Source organism: Pseudonaja textilis, chromosome 5 (assembly GCF_049901715.1).
Source record: "Pseudonaja textilis isolate UNSWEBS1 chromosome 5, rPseTex1.2, whole genome shotgun sequence".
In the NCBI taxonomy this organism is placed as follows: Eukaryota; Metazoa; Chordata; class Lepidosauria; order Squamata; family Elapidae; genus Pseudonaja; species Pseudonaja textilis.
In genome coordinates, this window is record NC_141994.1 from 36,835,320 (window position 1) to 36,851,853 (window position 16,534).

The 16,534-nt window shown below is 39.5% G+C and overlaps 1 protein-coding gene across 4 annotated transcripts in view; it reads right to left on the reverse strand.

Annotated features, from left to right (window-relative positions):
* PPFIA2 (PPFI scaffold protein A2) overlaps positions 1 to 16,534 on the reverse strand; it is a 194,048-nt gene that overhangs the window by 172,069 nt on the left and 5,445 nt on the right. For all 4 annotated transcript variants that reach the window (XM_087934511.1, XM_087934508.1, XM_087934513.1 and 1 more), the window contains exon 2: positions 7,633 to 7,883. In XM_087934511.1, the coding sequence (XP_087790637.1) occupies positions 7,633 to 7,881 (249 nt within the window). In that variant the 5' untranslated portion in view covers positions 7,882 to 7,883. The remainder of the gene's footprint in view (positions 1 to 7,632; positions 7,884 to 16,534) is intronic.

The window sequence follows — 16,534 nt, forward strand, 5'->3', positions numbered from 1 at the left end:
CGTCATCAAAATAGGGCACTACCTCTTTGATGCCCTGGAGGAGCCTCTCCATTAAACTTTGGAAGACCCCTGGGGCTACGCTGACTCCAAATTGGAGCCTCTTGCAGTGGAAAGCCCTGCGGTGGGTGACTATGGTCTGCGCTTCTGCGGTTTCGTCGTCAACCGGCAGTTGCTGATAAGCTTGTGCCAGGTCAAGTTTGGTGAAAATCTTGCCCCCCCCCCAATGAGTGTAGGAGATGCTGCACTACCGGGACGGGGTAGGCGCTTTGTTGCAGCGCGCGATTGAGGTTGGCCTTATAGTCACCGCAAATTCTCACTGATCCATCTGGTTTTACTGGGGTGACTATAGGGGTCTCCCACCTGGCATGGTCTGTTGGCTCGAGTACTCCCTGTTCGATGAGCTTATTTAATTGCTCGTTGATTTTGGGCCTGAGTGCAAAGGGTACTCACCGGGGTTTGAGGCGGATTGGGGCGATGGCGGGATCTAGGCTGAAGGTTATCGGGGCCCCTCGGTACTTGCCTAGGCTGCCATCGAAGACCTCTTGGAAGTCCCGCACGAGCTGCTCCTCCCAGTCCGCCTCGGCGACGTGGTTGGTGCCGGTCACCTCTATTCCCAACGGCGTGAACCATTGTAGTCCCAAAAGGCTGGGGCGGTCCTTCTCGATGACGGTCAGGGGGAGTATCTCAGTGCGCCCCTTGAACATGATTTTGAAGTGTCCAATTCCTACCACGGGGATGCGGTTCCCCTGGTAGTCCTTGAGGATGAGTTTCTGGCTTTCCAGTTCTCGCCGATGTATGGTTGGCACCAAACGTTTGATTTCCTGCCATGCGACCATGGATAGGTAGGACCCGGAGTCCACTTCCATTTTGCATGGGCGGTCCTCAATGGCCACCTCCACATGGACTTTTCAGCCATCCCAGTTGGATGAATGGCTGATGACAACCGTCTGGTGGGTTTCTTCACGTTGCCTGGCCTCGTTGAAATGCCTGTTTCTCCCTTCCCGGCTCCATCGGCTCTTGGTGTTTCAGTCTCGGTTCCTCAGGGGGGTGCCATCTCATCTCCGCGGGCTGCTGTCTCGGCACCGTGGGCTGTAGTTCCTTTTAAAACAGCACACCTTGGCGATGTGGCCCCGTTTGTCGCAGTGTCGGCATATCGCGTCGAAAAACCGGCATTCTGACCGTGGGTGATCGCTGCCGCACCCAGCACACTGGAACCTCGATTTGCGGCTCCGCTGCTCGCGCCGGTCGCGTTCCGTCTGTAGCCGGTGGATGTCTTCCTCGTCGTCCTTGGAGTCGGTGGGGGAATCGAGGTTGCCGTGGTGTGTGGAGGTGGTTGTTCGGCGGTTGGTCTCGGACTGCCTCTTGGGGGTCGGGGTCCTCTCGGCCATGGCTGGGCGGTCCATGGTGCTTGCTTGCCGCATCCGGGCCGCTGATCTCCTGGTCGCCTCCGCTGCGGTGGCCTCGGCGAGGGCGTCGGTGAGGGATATGTCGCCCCTCACCATGAGCAGGCTCTGCAGGACGGGGTCTTTGAGGCTGAGGATGACGTGGTCTCGCAGGGCTTCGTAGAGATCGGTGAACTCGCACAGGCCCCCGAGGTCCCGTAGATCAGCCATGAAGTCGCTGATGCTCTCGCCCTCTTTTTGATCCCGCCGGTAGAAATCATGTCGGTGGATGAGGGTGGGCACGGCGGGTGCGTAGTGGCTTCACAGCAGGGGTTCGAGGTCGGCCCAGTCCATTGCTTTTACGTCGAGGGGTTTGGTGAGGGCCTTCGCCATCTTAAACACTGCGGGCCCGCAGTGGGTCAGGAACACGGCCCTTTTTCTCTGCCCATTTGCGTCTTTGAGATTGCTGCTCTCCAAGAACATGAGGAATCTATCGATGTAGAATTCCCAGTCCTCAGCAGCTTGGTTGAAGGGTGCGGGTGGCGCGGTGCCGCTGGCCATGTTGCCTGTTGCTGTTCCACGTGCCACGTGCGGTGTGGGTCTTTCTTTAGGATCCCATCCTCGTCGCCAGTGTCGTATCGGCCGATACGATCACAAAAGACGCGAGGCAGTGACTGGTTTTAGCTCTTTTTATTTAGGTTTTAAAATCTGGCGCCGGCTGGGTATGTGGTGGCTTATATTGAACTGGTGCCGGGCGCCGCGGCTAATGACAGCCGTTCGAATCACCCGCGATCGGCTCGGCCAATCGCGGTCGATTCCGAACGGCCAATCGGTGCTGCACGCTCGACCAATCCGGTTGCTGTGCGCTTTGTCCAATCAGGATTGCAGGATTACAAGCATGCTAATGTCCATACAGAACAGCTAACATCAAATGGTGGCTAAACAAATGGTTGCTAAGTTAGGACTTCCTGTATATGGCATACAATAACATTCATATTTTAAAAAACCATTACTTCAAATTCTCAATAGATATGCACCAGAACCCAGATTAAAATCCTAGAAGGATATGGCTAGCTGACAAGAGCTAAATAGCTTGAAATAGATTTATATTTGTCTCCTTTTATTTCTTTGTCGGTAAATATAACTTTAACACAAAAGAATAGTTTGTCATGAAAGCGACTGCCTGAGAAGGCTCCTGGACTGGGGCTGAAAGGCAAAAGCAGAAACAGTATGCTATATCCCATATTTGGGTAGACCAGGTTGCCCTGATAAAAATACTATTTTTATTATGTAAGACTTTTTAAAATAAACTAGAAATGAACCTGCATGAATCAAGATCAACTCAATTAAAGTTTAATTTAATTGTTTGCTTAATCCATTATATGAACCCTAGTGCGCATCCATTTGAGTAATTTTTGGTAGAATTATAAGTCTAATTCTATGGTTTGCTTCAGCTGCTAGTTAACAAGTGTGTGGATGAACAAACATTTCAAGAACAAATATCTTTCCGGGAAAAGCTAGATGCAGCTGCTACTTGATCTCAACTTGTTTTGCTAACCTACTTATTATTGCTCATTGCTATGTTAGGTCACTCCTTCATGGTAACAGTGTTGTTTTTCATCCAGTTTGCCTCTCCTTTCTCCTTACTAATTCTTACTAATTCTTATATGCTTGCCACAACATCATTCTTTATTGTACTTCCAGAGAAGTATGTAAGAAACATTTTTAGTTTCTGCAGTAATTTTTTCATATATTTATTTTTTGCAATATGTCAATAGCATCCATTCCTGAAAACTGAGGAGCTAACAATAAAAAAAAAACATTGTTAAAAGTGCTCAGAAACACCCACTCACCCCCCTAAAGAGTAATTAAAAATTCCAACAACATTTAATGGGACAAAAAAAAAACCAGACCACATAAGGTTTCTATCAATGCAACCCAATTTCTTAACATCCTTTTCTCTTGGACTAGATGGAAAAGCAAGGTATTAATTGGTCTTCTAAAACCCAAGCACGAAGAGAGTGAAATAACTCCAAAAGCATAGGAGCAGCAGTTGGAAATATCCACTTCTAGGTCCTGTCATATGACATTCTCAAAGAGATAAGACCTAGATAGAATTAGCCTTGAGAAGAGAAAAACCAGATATGGAGCCATGTAAGGCTTCAAAGAAAACCATCAGTGCTTTTAATTGCACCTAGAAGCCAACTGGCAACCAATGCAGTACCCAAGACAATGGGTTCGTCTGACTATAAAAGAAACTGTCATTATTGCCTAGACTACCGCACTTTGTACTAGATGTTGCTTCATAATGCTTTTCCAAAGTAGCCCAATATACAGTATATTACAGTACTCCAGACAAGTTCTGACTGCATCAGAAAGGTTATCTGCTCTTATAAAGTCTTTAGTAATTAGCACTGATCTAAGAGAGTTCTGGCCCTACTCTTAACTGAGTCTATGACTGAACCAAGTAGGCAGCTAGTTTGCTGTAGTAGTTAAGATATCAGGCTAGTAATTGGGAGACCATGAGTTATAGATCTGCCATAGGCACAAAGCCAACTGGGTAACCCTGGGCCAGTCACTCTTTCTCAGCCCTATGAAGGAAGCAATTGCCAACTACTTCTGAAATCTTATCAAGAAAATGGCAGGGACTTGCCCAGGCAATTGCCAGTAATCAATGCTGATTCAAACAAGCGAAGACTGAACCTAAAGTATTCTCTCAAAGCACCACCTAGCATTCATGGTGCCAGTTTAAATCAATCACTTGGAAACAGCTCTATAATTTATTTCATAGCAACTAACAAAGCCACCACTAACTCTTTAAGCAGTCCCGTTAACAGTTGCACTTCACAACAGTAGTAAGACAAGAATACAACACTCATTGTGAGACAAAAATACAGGTAACAAAGGCTAAGGATTAGGGTTAGGGTGATCTTTTATATCAGAAATAGGCAATCCTCTTGCTCTTGAACAATTAACATCAGACTATTTTCAAAAGCTCTTTAAAGGTATATTTTATACCATTTAGCACATACCATGCATTTTTCATAAGTACAAGAGTTATATAAAAAGGTAAACTATCTTCCAATTTGTATTTAGGGTAGAGAGTGCAAATTAGGCTGGTTTAATTTCAAATTCCAATAAAATCCACAATTGTAAGTACCACACCACTCTAATGCAGAATTTTGATCCTAAAAGGTAAAGGCCATTATGGTGGGATATACATGTCAGGTGATCAATGAACAGAGCTAAAGGGCTATCCACCTAGTATCATCTAGATGTTGGTAGCTTTCCTACGGAGTAGCTGAGTACTGAGTACCTATTGAGATTGCATACATAAGATACTGAATAGTGCTATATGAACATGAAACAATATTATTTCCTATTTTACTATATATTCCCTTTTTGCTGTTTTTAAAAAATAAATACATAGAATATTTGGGGAGGAGGGAGAGAAAACTTTGTGCCAACTCATTAAAGATAACATAACTTACAGCCATGCTGTAAGTCATCTGCCAGTTTCCTGGCTTTTATTCCAAATATCCCATCCTGTAGAATTTCCTTCATTAGGTATCTAACAGAATCTCATTGGCAAGAAAGTTTTCTCTAGCTTTCTTCATAGTCTTCCTAATTTATTTTCCTTCAAACCAACTATCTATAAATGGAAGACTGTTTTTACTTTTAAAATTGCAGGATTAAATTAATAGGATTTTTTTTTAACTCTTAGGACAGGAGTCTGCAAACTTAAACACTCAAAGGGCCATTTGAACCAGTTTCCAACAGAAAACACTGGGAGACACAAAACCTGGGTGGGCGTGGCCAACTCAACATCACTCCTGTCCAGTTACATGACCTCCCCAGCCACGCCTACCCAGGTTTCCCTTCTCCCTCATTTGTTTCCCTCTTTCCCCTCTCTTTCTCTCCTTCCAGCTCTCTCATTTCTCCCTCCCTCTCCCTCCTTCTCCCCCTTCTCTCTCTCATTTGTTTCTTTTCCTCTCTCTCATTCTCTCCCTCTATTTTCTCATTTCTTTCTTCTTCTTTTTCTACCCTTTTCTCTCCCATTTTTCCCTCTCCTTTTCATGTTTTCTCTTTTTTCTCTCCCTCTCTCTCCCCCCTTCTCTCTCATTTGTTTTCCTCTCTTTTTTCTCTCTCTCATTCTCACGCTCCAACTCTCTCTCGTTTCTCTCTCTTTTTTTCCCCTCCCTTTTCTCTCTCTCTCATCTCTCTCACGCGTGCTCACGCACATAAGAGAGATATCCTCCTGGGCCAAGATCATGATGGTGACTCCTCCTCCCACTGCTGCCACTAAATGCTCAGGTGGATAGCCAGCTGCGCCGTGCAGAAGTGCCAGAGCTCTTCCCTCTCTGCATCTGGTGGTGGTGGCGGCTGCTCCTCCTCATTCCCCTCCTTCCTGAGCCAACACAAAGGGGACTGTGCCTGGTACTGAGCTGCCCACAAAGGATGCAGAAGCACAAAAAGTCAATCATGGGCAGTGCAGAGAAAACGCTAGGGGCAGTTCAGCTGTGCTGCTCTGTGGAGGCTTGCGCCTTCTCGGGGTGGAGAGTAGGTCACATGACTGAGTGGGCCAGTGTCTCGGGGCAGAGCAGGTTGCACAACCGGGTCAGCAGGGAGCTGCAGGAGAGGAGTCAAAGAGCCGCTTGCGGCTCTGGAGCCACTGGTTACTGACACCCGCCTTAAGAGAAAATTGAGAATACTATCAAATGTCACACAATCATCTTAATATTTACAGAAACACTTGTCTTATTATTTTGTTATGACTTTTTAAGGCTGCTATATAGAGCACAAGAAAGACTCTAATCTGCACATGCTAAGAAATCTGCTTCTATTTTTAAATAAATTGAAATTGAATGACAAAGGCTATAAAGAGTCACTTGGTTGAGTTGGGCAGCTATAGAAATTGAATAAATAAATCAATGAAGAAGGATGTGACCATTTTACAATACTGTGACGTACATCATCACATTTTCAAGTCATTCTTCCTGTGCAAATGCAGCATAAAAATTATCTCTACAAATATGTCTGTTTGGGTTCAAAGGAATTTTACTGAAATATCTCTGCTTCTAAGTATTATTATACCACCATTTTAATTACAGCTTGCCAATTTGGTGTCCTCTGACACAGAGGGGCAAGTGGGGGAGTGATTGAAACTGACAACTTTTATACTCCTTGAAGTATAAATGTTTGAAACTTGCAGACTTTATACTCCTTGAAGCTGACATGAATTAGTGTTGATTTAGGGAGTAAAATATTGGAATAAAACTGGTATGTCTGATGATGAATTAAAACTGTTTCTGACATAATCTGGGGATAATATCAGGACAACATTGTGGAACCAAGAAAAAGACTAGCATTGCCAAGGCATGACTGAGATAAAATGCACATACAAACAAGGTCATCACACATAGGGCCGGTCCTACTGCAGTAGTAAAATGAAATATTTATCTCAGGCAGTTGTTTCTGAAAGATGGCTGCAAGTTAGTGAAGAAGAAAGTTGTATAACATGCCTTGCCTGCAGCTTTCTCATGTAGTTATACTGCTGCTGTTCCATGTTCAGTAATAAATGCAGATTCAGCTATCAGTCCAGTCAGATTATATGTGGTATGGCACCTGAGCCATCATCTTGTTGATTGGCAAATATAGATCAGATTGCTCACGTATACTGTAGTTTGTAAAACATGACAGAATGGCTCTAACTACTTCTGGTATTTCCCTCATAATTGTGCTAATTAGGTGCCCTTCCATGGTAAATCAAACTTTATACTTTTTGCTTTACCTTCCTGTCCCTTGTAAATGCATATTAATTTATTGGATAGATTTATGCACCATCACTCTACTTCAAAGAATAACTTAGTGGTTAACAAAACTAAAAATGAGGGGGTGGAGTTTGGTTTTAAAGGTGAACCTAATAATCCTGGAGGTGCAGAAGAATCCAAGTTTCAGCTTAATCTCATCCATCAAGCCATCTTCTTACTAAAATGAGTAAGAGTATCCACTTGGAGCATGCAAAACATACCTACTTCACAACACACTTTAGTATGAATGAGGCATCTCTCTTTGAATCATTAAGGTAGCCTCCTCTTTTGCAAAATGGATTAGATATATGTAGCGCTGTACTTCTAATTGCTAAGAAATCTGTATGTGTGTGAGCATGTATATGCGTGTGCAAGCATAAGATTAAAGGAAGAGGAAATAATGGTTATAAATTAAGATTATGGAAAATGAATATACATACCTGGGGCAGTGCAGAATTCAGTTGTCGTTGAAGAGAATCTCTATCGTAAATCACATCTTGAAGTCGTTGCTGTGCCAGAGATAAACTTTCTTGGGTCTCCCGAAGAGTGTCTAGAAGACGATCTCTTTCATCCAGCATATTCACCATTAGCTGTTCAAAATGAGAATCGGAGTCCGATCCGCTGCTCTGGGACCCCCTTTGACTCATTGGGGTGTCCTCGTTTATTGTAGGCATCACTTCGCACATCATTTCTTAAAATAAAGAGAGAGAGGAAAGAAGAAAACTTTCAGTAAAAGGTAGCCAAAGGTTTTTATTTATGACAGAGAGGAGGAGAGACAAAGTAGAGAGAGGAGGGTGGGGGGAGAGAGATTGAGATTGGTCCCATATTATTCAGTTGCCTCATATTATTTTGTTTTTGACTATTAGGCCAAAAGCTGCCAAGCAGCTATTTTAAAAATGTATTATAATGCCATGATACCCCTATGCCCCCCGCCCCTTCTCTCTCTCCTGGCAGTTCAATGCTTAAGTCTCAACTAGCACCGAATACAGTGTATTTTGAAAACATGGCAGTTTGTTTGTTTACTTAAGGTGGTTTTTGTTTAAATGATCTTCCTCCACTTATTATTTTTGTATATATTTTGTGCTATCATGAACAACTCTGCTTAGGACCTCTATACAAAAGAATCTATTGTCAACTTTAGCTAAAGAAAATCAAGCTTTTCTTCAGGACAGTTGCCTATGACACAGGATAACCCTTCAGCTAGGAAAATTTCCCAAGAAAGCTAATTTATTTATTTTATTTAATTATTTGTTAAATTTATTTACTACCTATCTCATGGGACTATTTTAGGCAGCCTCCAATAATGAAAAGGAAGCAAAATGAAAGGAATGTAAACAAGTAAAATAATAGAATCATAAAATAAACAAGGAAGGAACACTATGAGAATACATCAATAGGATAACCAAAAAGATGTTAATTATCTAGTTAGATTCTTCTTAATAATATCATATATTCTATATTGGTTATGCAGATTAATTAAATGAAAATAGTCACTATATTTAATCTTAGCGATCATTATTAAAATAACTAAAATGTATGTAAACATGAGTGGGACTCAGAAATGAAACTAATTATATAATCAACAAGAAGCAAAGTATCTGTCCCTCTCTGTAAACAGCCATGTCAAAAACAACTGAAGTTCTTCAAACCATAATTTTTGGTTTGAAATATTGTACATCCTTTGCTGAGTGGATTCTCAAACTGTGGATCATGATCCTTTGAGTTGCAAAGAATTGGAGGAGGTAAATACCCAAAGCAAAATAACTGTCAATCTATTCCTAATCTGCCTAGACAAACTGGCAGCTGGCTCTTCTAAACAAAACACAGAAGAATTCAGTTTTATGTACAGAGAATCTGTTAAGAACTGAATCTGACAAGGTGAAAGCCCAACAGTTGCCAAGTTAGAAAGAACCATAACATAGACGTGTCTAATTACCAAAGGCCATCAAACCTTCAGATAATTTAGAAATAGGGTAATGCCCACTATTTAAACTCAATGCCTTTAATCGTTATGCATTTAAACAGAAATGCATAAAATTGCCCTCTTCTTTGCATTTCAGAGAACAAACCATAAATCCGTATAATATGGCTACAGTTTTCCCTAGAAAACTCCTATCAGCAACTCAAAGAAAGGTTTAAATTGGATAAAAAGTGCTATGGATTTGATTTCCTTAAAAATGAAATGAATTTTTAATATGTGGCAATGATGAACATATTATTCCTAAAATTTATAAAATGTTATTGAAACTGAACATAGAAAATGAAATGCATGATCCAGTGGGCAAGGAATTTTGGATATAAGGTGATGCTTGAACAATGGGAAAATATGTGGAAAAAGACTTTAAAATTTACACTAAATTACAATTTAAAAGATAATTTTTATAAGATGATGTATCATTGGTATTTAACACCAGATAAGCTATCTAATACGTATAAAGGTATGATAAATGAATGTTGGAAGTATATAAATAAAGGACTTTTTATCATTTATGGTGTTCATGTGATAAAGCAAAAATATTTTGGAGTATGATTCACGCTAATACAGAAAATTCTGAAAATGGAGATAGAAATGAAACCAGAACTTTTCCTTTTGAAACTAATGGAAAAAGAACTGGAGAAAAAAATGGAACTTTGTTGCTATATATGTTGACAACAGCAAGACTATTGTATACACAAAAATGGAAAGACATTTTGCTCATACAAAGATGGAGTTGGCTGAAATGGCAAAACTGACTACTCTGATTAAAGAACAAACATAAGTACTTTCGTTTCCACATGGAAACTCCTTCTGAATTTTGTGCTTGGTGTGGAAAAGAATGTAACTTTGACTTTGGGTTTTATAGATTGATAGATCTTTATAGAAATGACTTATTATGGAAAAACAAAAAGCTGTGATTTGATTTTAATGGCCTATTCTGCAACAGAGAGTCGGAAGTCTTTTTTTTCTCTTTTACCTACCTTTCCTCACTTCTCTCTCCTCCTTCCCCTCCCTTCTCGTTAGAGTTTAATCTAATGATGTTGTGGCCGAGGATTACCTATATCTGAATCAGGAGTTAAATGTTTGGAAAAGTGAGATTTACTGCCAAGCTGTGCTGTGAAGCTTGGCAAAATTGATATCAAAACTCATTCGAAGAATAGTTTTAACAAGTTCTGAAACAGGGATGATTCATGTTATAAGTTGCTTGGCTTTCAGATTCTTATAAATGTTTATGGTCTGTTGTACCCAAAGTGAGTAGGAATCTAAAACTCTTTCCAGATACCTTAGATGAAAAAGGGATAAAAGATCCTTAAAAGATGCACCAATTGATCATAAATCAACAATTCAATTAGAAAGAATAAGAAAGCAAATGCAAGTTATATATCTGAATTTTAGTACGAAGAATTGGATGGGCCAATTTTGGAGAATAAATGTGTCCAGCTGTTAAGAAACATAAAAAATACTTCTTGGGTTTTAAAGACAAAATTAACTCATCAGAAAATATTCTTTAATGCTTATTATAGCCCCAGAAAATGTAAAAAAAGAATGGATATTAGATTTGCTGACATATTAAAAAATTTAAGGAAGGCTGTGAGTTTGACCCTAGGTAGTGGCAGATATTTCTCTCTCTGGGCAAAATGAGAATATATCAGCTACAAAATCTCCTCATCGGTGACAGGAAGGGCATCTGGCCAGGAAACACTCAGCCCCATTCAGTTGCCCTGACTCCAGCCCATAAGGGATTATGAGGTCATTAAAAAAGAAAAAGAATATGATTTGATCTTATACAAGTATAGTTTTGGTTTGATTTCAAATTATTATGTACATCAGTAATATTATAGTTAAGTTTCTCAATGTGATGCTGAACTTAAAACATGATGTTTACCATCCAATGAAGAGTTTTAGTCTACCGATCCTGGGGCACAATAAAGAGGATAATTTTATAAAATTGGAAAGAAACTTTTAAGGAATCAATCCAGGATATCAGTTTATTATCATTTTTTGAAAAATCTCTGTGTTCTAAAAATGAACAGATGACACAGTATGTTGCTAGGTGTAGTTTTAACACACTGACTTAACTGCATTGACTTAACTGCATTTAGCTGTAGAGTTTTTTTTCTCTCTTAATTACTATATTCTTTTATCACATTTACTTTAATTCACTATATTATGCCTAATCTTTTACTCACTGTCTGATAATGTCTATTTTCTTTTGATGGTGTAGTTTTTAAAATTTATTTCACTATTTAAAAATAAAGACCACTGTGAACTTTTTTAAAAAAATCTGCAAATCAGTAAAAATCATTTTACTGTAATATTATATTATCCAGCTTTAACCTTGGTATGCTTGTTTTGCCCGAGGACAGAAACAGATTTAGCTTTACAGCTGGTACTTTCAAAAATAGAGAACTAACAATTTCCTTAGTTTTTCATACCAACAAGCTCTGCACCAAATAAAGCTTATGAAGCAATATAGATGCAGCTTAGACATTTTTTTCTCTTTTTGCTTCCTATGATCATGATCACTGGTGCAATCATTTGGTCCAATACTAAGTTTTTGAAAACTCAAAAACAGGTACAGGTTGCCTTGACTTACAATAGTTCATTTAGGGACTGTTTTGAGGTTACAAAGGCATTGAAAAAAATTATGACTTATGATTGCTTTTCACATGACCATTGCAGCATTAGGATCAAATGTGAATGATCATGTGATCATAATTCAGACACTTGGCAATTGACTTATATTTATGACAATTGCAGCGTCCCATGGTCAGGTGATCACCTTTTGTGACCTTTTGACAATGGGAAAGCCATATTCACTTAACAACCATCTTACTAACTTAACAAATGTAGTGATTCACTTAACTACTGTGGCAAGAAAGGATGTAAAATGGGGCAAGATTCACTTAATTGTCCCACTTAGCAACAAAAATTTTGGAAGTAAGTCGAAGACTATCTGCACATGATATTGGTATGTGTGTGTGCAATTTGATACATCATTTTATAAACTTGAGTTGACTTAGTAAAGTTATTGTCTTAATTGATTTTTTTATTGATGGTTACTTTCACCCTAACAAATGGAAAAGCTGATGGTTAATTTTATTTATTTATTGTTACTACACACATCACTCTCACACACAGATACACACATTCCTTCCAAAGCATTTTCCCAGGGCATTTTATTCATCATTTTAAAGACACGTTTAAAAATGAACTAAGTCAGAAATATGGTATATCTCATAACAGTTAAGAAGATCAAAGACATTTTTAAAAACCATAGGCATCCTGGAACTTTTTTAAAAATTGCAATATATTATAATGATCATTTTTGCTATATGATCATGAGAAATGGAATTTTATAAGGTATTCACATCTTAACAACGCCCATCTGAATATACCAAATAAAGATTTTATAAAAGATAATTTGATAGGTGTCAAGACAAAGGTACCCCATTTGGGATACCATCATTATAATCTATTTTTCAACGAGTGGATCAACTTTTAGAAATATAGACAAGGAAAATAATATTTATCTGACATATACTTCTTTTCTTCTATGCATTAAGGCAGGGGTGTCAAACTCAATTTAATTGAGGGCCACACCAGGGTTGTGTTTGACCTCGGTGGGGGCTGGGTTGGGCATGGCCAGCTCAACATCACTCATGTTGGGGGTGCCTGTGGTGGCCTGAGTGCTTTTCCAGTGAAAATGAAGCTTGGGAGGGCTGCCATTTTTGCTGGCAGAGGGTTTCAGGAGGCCGTTGCAGTTGAAAATGGAGCTCTGTTTTTACTGGCAGAAGGCAGAAGGTTGCGGAAAGCCAGGCTCTGTTTTCACGGGCAGAGGCACCACCGGTCCTTCATTGTTTTCAGGGCAGCCCTGCGGGCCAGATTTAAACACCCCGTGGGCCAAATCTAGCCCATGGGCCTGGAGTTTGAGACTCCTGCATTAAGGACTCCATGATCACAAAAGTTATTTGTCAACACTTTCTGTGAAAATGTGAAAATCATGAAAACTTGTACTCTCTCTCAAACATCTCCCAGATATTTCCTATGTATGTCTAAAATGTTAAATGAATGTCTTAAAGTCAAACCTAATGCAGACATATAGAAACACAAAAGTCACAAAACATCCCATTCGGATGACCCTCACTGGAATATTGAAGATGCACATGTCCTGCCCTCACTCGTGATGAATGCAACAAGCAGCAGGGTTTTTGGGATAAATTTTAGAGCTACTACTGCAAAAACATGATTCATGAATAGAGATCACTCAGATATAGAGATCTGACTGTAATATTATTCCTCCCCAGTAATAACCTCTTATTAAAATGTGATCAATGGATACAAAGTTTCCTTTTTTATGAGATTAGCACACTCACATTTATATGAGATAATTGATTAGTACACTCTCATTAAAAATTACAAGCCTGAAGGATGTGGCTTTTAAAAACAGTTTTGTCCAGAGCTAATGGAGTACAGGGCTCTGCAGTTCCCCATATAAAATCAGTTTAATCCTATCACTTGTTTTTTTAATACAAAAATATTTAATACAAAAACAACCACCAAGTGCCTTGGCAAAGTATTTTATGTTCAAAAATACTAATAAAGCTGGGATATAAATAAATAATATAAACTTCTTCTATGCTTGAATTAGCAGAAAAGTATGCTTATATAAATTGTCTTGCTCCATGTCTGATGCTTAATGTGTCTTATTAGCAATGTTAGCTAATAATGCTCTCCTGAGAAAGTTAACGCAGAGTTTTAAGGCAATAATTGGTGCATTTCTAAGCTGATTTTCCATCCCACTCAGCAGCACCTGACTCAAAAAACAAACAAACAACAAAAAACCCACCCCCCAAAACCCACCAATAACTTTCCATAATATGTGGAAGAGACCCCAACTAATGAGGCTCTCTACCATCATTCAAGTTACCTGAAAAAACCCAGGTCTTTCTATTTTATAGAAAGGTCACACAGAATTTCACTGTCAGTACTACAGAAATATCCCAGCTGCCAATCAATATGGTAGAAAAGAATCGGCTGGAATGGGAGTGAGCTGACAGAGACATTGACACAACTTCCTGACCGTTATGTGTCCCCCCCCAAATCTCACTGACCTGTCAGGTGGTTGGATTTTCTTTTGATAAAGAAATATTGATTTTTTTGGAAGACTGGTATTTCCTTGGGAAGATTTTTTTTTAAAAAGATCCTGGCTTACAGATCATAGGAGGGATGTGGGATGAACCAGGAGGAAGCCCTATTGATATGAGTTTCATCCCAACTGATAGCTCAGTTTTATTCCTTTAGTTTGATATGGAAATAGCCAGGGGTAGAATTCACATTTTTAAACAAAATGTTATGTGGGCGTGGCTAAGTCAGTGGGTATGGCTTGATGGTCATGTTTTTGACTGGGCGTGGCCAACTCAATATCACTCACATCGAGGCACGCATCTCCTCGCCTGGCCTCTCATGACTGTGGGGATGCTGCAACAGTCGTAAGTGTGAAAAAAGATCATAAGTCACTTTTTTCAGTGTCATTGTAACTTTGAATGGTCACTCCACACAAGCAAAGTACCAGCAAAGGGGTGGGGGGGGAAACTCCAGAGAAATTCCTGAGAAAGGAAGTCTAGTCCTGCCAAGAACGTAATAAGGGTTAACAGAGAGGCAGTTTCTGTAAGCAACACCAGAATGTTTCCTTCCTCCTTCCTTACAGGATGAGGCCAGTAATTTCTTCTAGCAACCGGTTCTCCGAACTGCTTAGAATGTTAACAACCGGTTCTAGTGAATAGGTACAAACTGGTAGAATCCCACCCCTGGAAATAGCTGACTTTCCTAAGACCAGCATTTCCATGAGCAACAGTAGACAAATCAATAAACCCAATTGATAGCTCATTAAAGCATAGGAAGAGTGCCAGGGCCAGCGGTATGCTGTGAGCTCCTTACTGATTGATATGATACTGATATTACAGAAAACCAGCATTACAGTGTGTCCAGAACAGGTAGTCCTCAACTTACAATCACAACTGGGACCAGAATTTCAGTTGCAAATTGGGATAGTCCAACTGGATCTGTTTTTATGACCATTTTGACGATGAATCACAGGCATGTTATGCAAAACTAGTGGAAACCAGCAATATTATAATCACATAACTGTAGGATGTTGCATTTGGTCATAAATGGAGCTGATTGTCTAGTGTCTGATTAAAATCACATAACCACAGGTGTGATGTGATGGTTTGTGATAGTTATATGTGTGAAAACAGATCATAAGGCTATTATAACTGGACCATTGTTAAATGAACAGTTATGAGTTGTGAGCACACAAACAAGTATATGTTACATCTTGAGTGACACTGAAGGAGGGTTTGGGGTAGAATAAAAATGAATTCAGAAACATCAGTAGAACTCTCTCTCATGCTCAGTCCTGAATTCCTTGCATCTGTCAGATATTATTTTGGGTTTTTTTATAAGGGAGGGTTGCAAAGGAGAAGTACAACATGCAATACCCCAGAAAGAGAATTCATATTTTGCTATAACCCTGGTGAAAAGTCTTGCACTTTTGATTTTTTTTTCTTACTGATAATGTTTCTTGAATAAAATTCCCAACATAATGAAGCTCTGCTGTCTATGTAGTCCAGGAGTGTCAAACTCGCAGCCCACAGGTTGGATGCATCTTGCACTGGCCACGCCCACCCCAGTTTAAAGAAGGGGGGAAAAGTCACAATACGTCATCTGATACGACAATGCGAGTTTGACACCCCGATGTAGTCCAATCACATACTCCAGTAGTCATTGAAGGGACAACATCTCTCAGCCCAGCAACCCTGTATTTTCTTTAAAATGGAAGCGCTAAGGATTGAGTGTAACACTTTCTTTCTACAAATATATGCTCTGTTCAAGGATACAGAATACCAAATACTTGTTGTATCAAAATACAGTTTGATAAAATTATAAAAATCTAACTTCATGAAAATTATTTTTAGTGCACAGTTTAAGCAGTAACATTAATTTATTGTAGCAAACTTTTAAGTGACTTGTTTTGCAATGGTAAAAATCTAAATAAACACAGAACAACTTGTGTTGTGCATGGTTACCTTAAGAAACCAAATGAACAGTGTGCATTCTATGTCTTTTTACAGCATTATTTATTTTTTTAATTGCTATAACTGCCTATCTCAACTCTGGGAACCTTATGATTTGAAAAATATGAAAGCAATTAAAACATTAAAACAATTAAAAATCCAAAATAAATATAAACGGTAGCTGAGATAATTAACCAATTAAGAGTAAAGCCAAGAAATGAGATTCTTAACACTTTCAGAGTCCCAGACTTGGGTGCACAGCCTAGGTTTGATGGCCATTCTAAT